The sequence below is a fragment of the Symphalangus syndactylus genome, chromosome 12 (genome assembly GCF_028878055.3).
Source record: "Symphalangus syndactylus isolate Jambi chromosome 12, NHGRI_mSymSyn1-v2.1_pri, whole genome shotgun sequence".
NCBI lineage: Eukaryota > Metazoa > Chordata > Mammalia > Primates > Hylobatidae > Symphalangus > Symphalangus syndactylus.
Genome location: NC_072441.2, coordinates 68,722,339 through 68,730,902, shown reverse-complemented (window position 1 = coordinate 68,730,902; position 8,564 = coordinate 68,722,339). Strand labels below are relative to the sequence as shown.

At 35.8% G+C, this 8,564-nt stretch overlaps 1 protein-coding gene across 3 annotated transcripts in view; it reads right to left on the bottom strand.

Moving 5' to 3' along the window:
• Positions 1–2,522: 2,522 nt before the first annotated feature.
• The window catches only part of SLC22A15 (solute carrier family 22 member 15), a 91,196-nt gene continuing 85,154 nt past the window's right edge, over positions 2,523–8,564 (bottom strand). For all 3 annotated transcript variants that reach the window (XM_063624651.1, XM_063624650.1, XM_063624653.1), the window contains one exon: positions 2,523–8,278. In XM_063624651.1, the coding sequence (XP_063480721.1) occupies positions 8,189–8,278 (90 nt within the window). In that variant the 3' untranslated portion in view covers positions 2,523–8,188. The remainder of the gene's footprint in view (positions 8,279–8,564) is intronic.

Sequence of the window (8,564 nt, the reverse complement as noted above, 5' to 3'; positions counted from 1 at the left end):
TGTGTCCCAGATACCATGCTAATTTTTAGGGTTACTGAGATGAATAAGATAAGATCCTTGCTTGCCTTTGAGTTCAATGTAACAATAGAGCTCATATGAAAGAGTCATGAATATCTGAATGCCCATGACACACTGGACCCAGTGCTATGGGTTGGAAAAAAGAAAGACATGTACCCTGTTTTTGTAGAGCTTATGGCCTAGTAGGGAAGACATCATCATTTATTAAATGACACAATAAGACTTTAATGGAAGGCTGAGGGCAATGGCTCATACCTGTAATCTCAGTGCTTTGGGAGGCTGAGGCTGGCAGATCACTTGAGCTCAGGAGTTCAAGACCAGCCTGGGCAACATGGCAAAACCTCATCTCTACAAAAAAATTAGCCCTGCATGGTGGCGCATGCCTTTAGTCCCAGCTGCTTGGGAGGTTGAGGCAGGAGGATCACTTGAGCCTGGGAGGCGGAGGTTGCACTGAGCCAGGATCGTGCCACTGTACTCCAGCCTGGGCAACAGAGCAAGACCCTGTCTCAAAACAAACAAAACAAAGAGTTTAATGGAAAAGTATAGGTTGATTACAGAGAGAGAACATAACAAAAGTATAAATAATAACAGAACTGATTAACTGATTTTGACAATTGCTAAAAAGCTGTTAAGATACAGCAACAAATGAAACTCAAAAACACTTATGAGTTTTAAATTATTTTGTAAGCAGTGTATTCTTTCAAACAACAAATGACAAAATGTCTCAGTGGGAGACCTCAGGCTTAGTTAAATAGTTAGAAAAGATCAACAATAAATGCAGATTTGGGGTTGTTACCCATGATTTCTGTCTAGCTTCTCCACGTGATGACTGAATTATTCATTAAATTAGTAATATACACTGATGACTCCACCAGGTCTTGTCTACTTAGGATCTTTTGACACACACTTTAAGACACCTGTGACAGGCTGAATAATGTTCCCCCCCAAAGCTACCCATATTTAAATCCCCAGGACCTGTGGATGTTACCTTTTATTGCAAAAAAAGAATCCAGAAACCAGCCCTGCTGACATCTTCATTCAAGCCTCTTAGGACTCATTTCATAGTCTGACTTTCAGAGCTGTCATAAAATAAATTCATCTTGTTCAAAGCCACTAAGTTTGTGGTAATTTTTTATAGCATCAATAGAAAACCAATGCAAGACCCCATTACTTACTAAGAAGGCCTTTGGGAGTATTATTTAAAGAAAAGTTGGTTTGATTGGCATTTCCTAACCACTGGTCTTTTTGGCTGCCATTCTTCCTCTAAAAGCAAAATACTCTTCATCTTCTTGGTCTTCCTTTGTTACAGTACCCACTCAGAGGAAGCTTTCATGGAAAAATTAATTACAACAAATAATTTGGAAAGAATATTATTTGAAAGTAAGTTGCTGCTCTTTGCCAATTTTCTTCCTTGTCAACTTCGGAATTAAGTTTTCCAGTCTAACTATGTTGCATCAGAGACAGGCATATTATAGCTATTACAATTATTTCAGGTCACTGTTTTGCTATTTTATATTATCAAGGAAATGGGTGTGTGTGTGTGTGTAAGTGTGAGGCCTTAAGGCATCTGCTGATCATAGTTGATCTTTGTTTTCCTCAAAAAGAATCACCAGTGTGGTGAGATGTAGTATTTGATGTAGTCCTCAGGTCATTCAGTACCCACTGAAAGCATTAGAGGGCAAAGGGAGTTGTTTGGCAAATCACACACTAGTTGTAGACAGTGTAAGGCATGTTGTAGTCCTTCTTCTTTTACACTGATATGGTGACATGCATCTATAAAAGTGACTCCAGGAAGCAAATTAATCTGTTGTATTATCATCACCAAGAACTGCTTAGCTTGAATGCTTCTAAAGCTGTAATCATCTGATGTGACAGATATTCACCAATCTTTAAGGGTTTCCCAGTGGTGAGTGAATATCTTCTGTTTGCCTCTGCCTCTCTGGATCCACTCCTCCTGTGGTGCTGTGCTCCACAAGGCTGACCTTTACAGACTCTATTAATGGCTTCCTTTTGCATAATGCTTTATCTTCCATGGTTTCTAGAAGCTCTGCACACATACTGGTAAATCACTCATTAATTAAAGTCCTCCAAGTTGACTGTGTGCTTTTACATTCATGCACAATCATTTTATTCCATTTCTTAAAGTTATATTTTGAAGCAAAGCAACTCTATCAATCAATTCTATTCAAAAACAATTGTTCTGCAGGGTCTAGACTGAAGTTCTTTTAATACTAATTTAGCTACATCTGCCCTTCACATTTTTCAATAAATATGTTATCTAAGCTTTATAAGACAGCTCTAGAGTCTTGGCTGAAAAGTTGTCTAAATGTTTCCACAAATGCAAAGCTCTTTCTCAAGAGAAATTGAGACTTGCAGGTGGGCAAGTTTATAGACTTTCTCCATAGGGAAGAGGGATAATTCTTCATCTGGGAGGAGTAAGAGTGAGATTTCTATATTTTCGTAACAGAATATCAATAGTCTTGACTTTAAAGTATGACATGAAAAGCATTTAAATCCTTTTAATTAGCAAGTACTCCAATCATTCACTGGAAAATTTAAGCATGAAAGGACTTTGATCCAATAAAAATTTGCCAACATTTTGTTCAACATTATTGAGATCCAACCACTTAAATCATAGAACAATGTTTTTACTTCATCCTATGCATATGAAATTATATACATACATTTCCCTACTGAAGGTATTTACCTCCATTGTTTTATTACAACTAATAATGCTACAATGAACATTCTGTAAAAATCTCTTGAACACATGTATATCAGGCAAGTACCAAGGCAAATATTAAGGGTAGTATGTTTCACTTTTTCCAACTGCATGTTTTGATCCATTCAAAACTGTGAAATCATTTTTGTGTGTCTTCACTAGTATTCTTTATGAAATGAAATAAAACAGAAAATATAATGCAGTGCAGATATTAAGGGAAGGTATTGTTTTATAACACCATTTCAATTATATATATATGTGTGTGTGTATATATATATATACACACGCACACACATATATGGGTATGTATGTAGGTGTGTGTACTGTGTGTCACAGTATAAAACATTTTCTTTACAGTGGGTTACAGTAAAATTTTCTGAAACACTCCTCCATGATATATACATAGAAGCAGAATTTCTGAATCCTAGACTATGTACATTTTCAGCCTCACTCGCTAATGACAACCTAGTTGATGAATAAATTTATGCTTCCATCAGGATGTCACTAAATTCCTTTTTCTTCATAGCTTTAACATTTGATATTCTTTTATTTTCCCAATCTAATGGATTTTTAAAGATATCTTCATGTGGTTTCAGTTTGCATTTCCCTGATCCTGTAGTGAGGTTGAGCATCTTTTCATCTGTGAATTGTGAATTGCCTAATCATAGTTTTTGTAAAGTTTATTACTTTTATCACTGATTTGCAGTAACTTTATATAGTCTGGATATTAATCCTTATTGCTTATAAATGTTGCCCTAATCTATTGCTTTCTTTCTTTTTTTTTTTTTTAAGATGGAGTCTTGCCTTGTTGCCCAGGCTATAGTGCAGCAGTGTGATCTTGGCTCACTGCAACCTCCGCCTCCCCGGTTGAGGCGATTCTCTGGCCACAGCCTCTTGAGTAGCTGGGATTACAGGTACGTGCCACCACACCTGGCTAACTTTTTTTTGTATTTTTAGTAGAGATGGGGTTTCACCATGTTGGCCAGGCTGGTCTCAAACTCCTGACCTCAGGTGATTTGCCCACCTTGGTCTCCCAAAGTGCTGGGATTACAGGCACTAGCCACTGCGCCCAGGCTGCTTTCCTTTTAACTTTGTAGCATGTTCAGTCACACAGAAACAAGTTTTGAATTTAGATCAAGTCTAATATATCGATTAAAAAATAATTTATGATTTTCAGTTCTTGTCTGATAAATCTATCCATCCTCCAAGGTCATAAGAATATTCTATAACTTTCAAATAGTTTTAAAGTTTTGTTGTTTTTCATTGAGGACTTCAATCTATTTGGAATTTATTTTTATTATGGGGAGAAGATTTAGTATCAATAATTCAATTGTTCACTTTTTCTTCTAATATGTCATGCTATCTTTAACAAATCTGTTATGTCCTATTGACCTATTTGTCTACTGCTGACCAATAATACAGCTTCATAAGTTTTTATATCTAGAAAGTCAAGTCCCTTCTGTTTGTTCTTCTTTATCATAATTGTCTTGAATATTTTTGGATCTTTGCTTTTCCATTTGAATACCAGAAGTATTATTGCAGGTTTATTAAAAAATCTTGTTAAGATTTTAATCAATATTGCCCAACTGACAATATCTCTGGCTGATACTGCCTCAGAGAAACCAAATGGCTCCACCACTGTGAATCTGAGCAGAAAAAAGCAGACTCATCAAAAGTATGGCCTCCACCTTGCTTCTACCTTCCAAGCTCCATTTGTATCTGACTGAAGGAAACCAAACTGCACCTGGCTGCAAGGGGTAAACTTATCTGCAAGAAATTCAGAAGCTTTAAAGCTTCTGTAGTATAAGAAGATAGAGTAGAGCAGTGGATTTCAAACTATGGGTTGCAACCTATTAGCGGGTCATGATATCCATTTATTGAGTCATAAATGGCATTTTAAAAAGTGAAATAGAACATAAGTTATCAGTATGCCTAGCAAGATTAAGTATTATTGCATAAAATATACACATTTTTAATGATTCATAGATATTTTATATGTACATATATATTTGTAAGTGGGGAAGTATGACACGATGAATATGTAAAATGCATTTCTTACTGTAGGTTATGATAAAAAAAAAAAAAGGCTGAAGGCCAAGGTACCAGGAAGGTGAAGAGATGCTGTGTGCCAATTTACCATATCTACTATAGTATCTCTTATTTTATTAAGGAAGCATCCTTTTATTCCTACTCTGCTAATAGCTTTTATTTTGAATGGATGTTTAATTTTGTCAAATAATGTTTATTTTTCTATTGAGGTAATCATAAGCTCTTTCTCCTTTGATGTACTACATTGACGGATTTTCCACAATGCATTGTCTTTGCATATTCTTCATTCTAAAAGTATTTTGATAGTTAACTTTTGTGTCCATCAGTCTACAACTTTGCTACAACTCCTGTCCCACATATTACTTAACTTTACTAGCAGGTTCTGCATTTGCCCAACTTGTCAAAGCTACTACTGTAGATTTTGAGACATTCTTGGAGAACAAAAAAAAGGCCTATGTTTTATGATTCTTTATTAAATTCACAAGAAGCCAAAATATCTGAATTTTATTTAGTTTAAAAATGTAATCATTTATAGATATTTTTCCAATTTAAGAACCAATGATAAAGAATTTGTATGGAGAAGTCCTAATGTGAGGCTGGTTTTTAATTCTGATACACTAGTGACAATTATTTCAATATGTATTTGTTATGAATATAAATCACCTACTAAAAGTATCTTCATCAATTTGCCCACCATAAAAATATCTGTCCGATTTATGGTCACCTAAGCAGTGTCTCAGAAACTCATTTTCTTCATTTATTTGCCTCATTTTGTTTATTTGCTCATTTTTAAATACCAAAGAATATCTGCATTGCTTGAAAGTAGCCAAATAACAAGTATTGGTCTTACTGGGATGTGGTTGTAACTCACAAAATCAGAAAATTTCAACATGGTTTCTTTCAAAATATTTGTGTGGTGTAAATATTTTGGACAAGCTGCTAATGAGAACTTTCACCCTGGAAACTCTGGGGTTTCTTATATATCTTACATTTATTTTTCTTGCTTTATTTTAGGAGAAAAAATTTTTAATTTTGAATAGAATTAAAAAAACAGGATACTTTTTACAAACCATCTGCACAATCAAAATAGATTACCTGTCAATGAAAAGTTTTCCAATAATTTAATCAATGCAAATATACACAAATACACATTCTCTACATCAATAGTATTCAACAGTTTTTATCAAAAGGAGGAAATTTTGATTTTATAAAGGCAGTGGAAATAAAAAACAGTAATTATTAAGTTTTGCTCAAGGACCATCTAGAAAGAAAATCTAGTGACACATCTGAAATAAGCAACTGATGGACAGCCTAGCCTTATTAAGTAACATGTATTCGAATTGTAGATCTCTCCCTCCTATCTTCCACCCCACAGCTAAGAAAGGAAACCCATGGATAGAACTAATTGAACTCTATTAGCCAGAGGCAATTGAACCCAGTGGCAATAGAGAGATGGACTCCCAATTGGTCTTCAAATGGAACAAAGTCGTAACACTGGTTTTCTCTCGATGTTGGATGTATGGGTGATACATTTCTAAATTTATAGTTTCCAAATTTTCTGTAATGAGATATATTACTCTTATAATACAAAGAAAGCTCCAACTAATCGAAAATTATATATATGTTAGTTCATTGTTTTAAATGCCCAACCACCACTTAAGAATAACTTTTAAGTGTCTTTGTAAGTTCTTCCTCTCTTCCTATTCTGATGTTGAGAAGGGGTCCATTTTCCAGAGGAAGTTAAGCAGGATTTGACAATTTGGGAGTTTGGGTCAGATTTGCTTGGTGTTTGTAAAAACTATACTGGGAGGAGTTCCACAATCTCCCTGATGGCTAGAAACAGTAATATTTACTAGGTCCTTACTGTGTCTAGGCCAATGTTCTGGGCACAGCAGGGAAAAATAAATAGTAGTAGAGATGGCCTCTGTTTATGAAGAGCCCAATTAATAATCAAGGGCATAAAAGACATAAAAATAACAATTACAAAGGTACATACTGATACAGTGGAAACCAGAAGTCAGTGTGCAAGAAAACATGACAGTATTTAGAGCCAATTGGGGTGATGCTTCCAGCACTTCCAGAAGCAGCCCCAGTGACGTCTTCTGTTTACCTCTAATTCAATTTCTTTTTCTCCAAGAGGTTGGTAGAAATGGAAATTCTGAAAACGCAGAAATTTTCCTCACTGGGAAAGTGACCTAAATCAATACTGCCTAAGCTTGTTGACTCCAGGTTTATATTCCTATTTGAGATAGTATTCAAGTTTCATCAGAAAACATGTTTTCAAGACACGATTTTAGGAAATCAAATTTCAGATTCACTTGAAAGTTGGTAGCACTTAATGAAAAACCAACGTTTCCCATGAAATTACTGAACCTTCCATTCTGATTAAACAGGTTGGGGCTGATCTAGGACAAGAAGTTCTTAAATATTGTCCAAATCCCTCATGGCACAATGCTGAAAGCAAAACAAATAAAAATTTATCAAAGATAATTTCATTTTCTCTCTTATTAAAAACTGCACCTTTTTTTTCCTCCAGGTGCTCAACATGTCACTGTTTAACTGCCCTCTACTTAAAGCTTTCTCATTTACTATACATGATTTTGAAGTACTAGAATCTCAGATGGAAATTTTTCTGGACGTGCATATTAATGGGAAAGGAAGAAATCACACAATATAGTATCCAAGGGAGCTGACAGGCAGCCAGAGCTACACCCTTGACTCTGAATAAACTGCTTTGGTACATCTGGCTTTTCCTAATGAATCATCTGTGGGACTCAAGGCACCAGGAGCCCAAGTCAACCCGCAGGCTGGGAACCAAGCTGAGGACTCATATTTCATCAGCTGAGGAAAAGCTGGAGGGTCTCGGGACACACAGATGACCTCTGAGTGCTTTTCCCTGGACACAAAATTAAAATGCTGATGTTAACCTGTACCAGAAGATTCCTGAGCAGCAACTGATAGGGGCAAATGTCCAACATGGTATAAAGATTAAATATTAATAATGGCTTATCTTACCCCACCAAAATAGTGAGAAATTTTACATATCTGCCTTTATTTAGATCATGATGAAGGAAAAGTGACATGATGAAATCTCTAGAAACAAATGAGCTTACCACTTTGGAATGTGAGTTTGGGCTATTCTGCCAAATGTTATGATTCTGAGCAGAACTTAAATTCTAAACAGATTAACAACTATTCTCTCAATGCAGTGATGATGTCTCTCATGAAATCTCTTCTCCAACTTTTGTGCCTAAAAACATCAGTCCATGCCAGGTACCACCTATGTACGTTCAAGCCAAGCCTCTATTTTTACAACTCTCTTAAGATTCATGGAAGAACCTGCCTTAGCCAGAGGCATAAAAGACGATCCTTTGCTTCTTAGGGGGAATCTGGGGCTCTTCACTTGATCATCTGAGTCTCTTCATCTGCATCGTAAAATTCTTCCTCTTCCTCACTCTCGCTCCCTAAAGAGCTCTCCTTGTCCACACACTGAAACAGGAAAGAAGAAAAGGGCAGTGAAATGATGTCATGACATTTCTGAAATGGAAACTACCATCTAGCTATTCAACTGACAAATGTATTTATATAACATCCATTCCCCCAAGAAATAGCCCCTAAAATATTCTAGGAAAGCTAATGAATCATCAATCATCCTTATTTCTCTGAAAATCAGCTGCTGTTAGATCCCACTTTTGTTTTCCAGCAGTTTTACTCAGTTCTATTTAATTTAACGCAAACCTTCTTTTTTTCAATAACTGCCACTATCCAAGTGGTA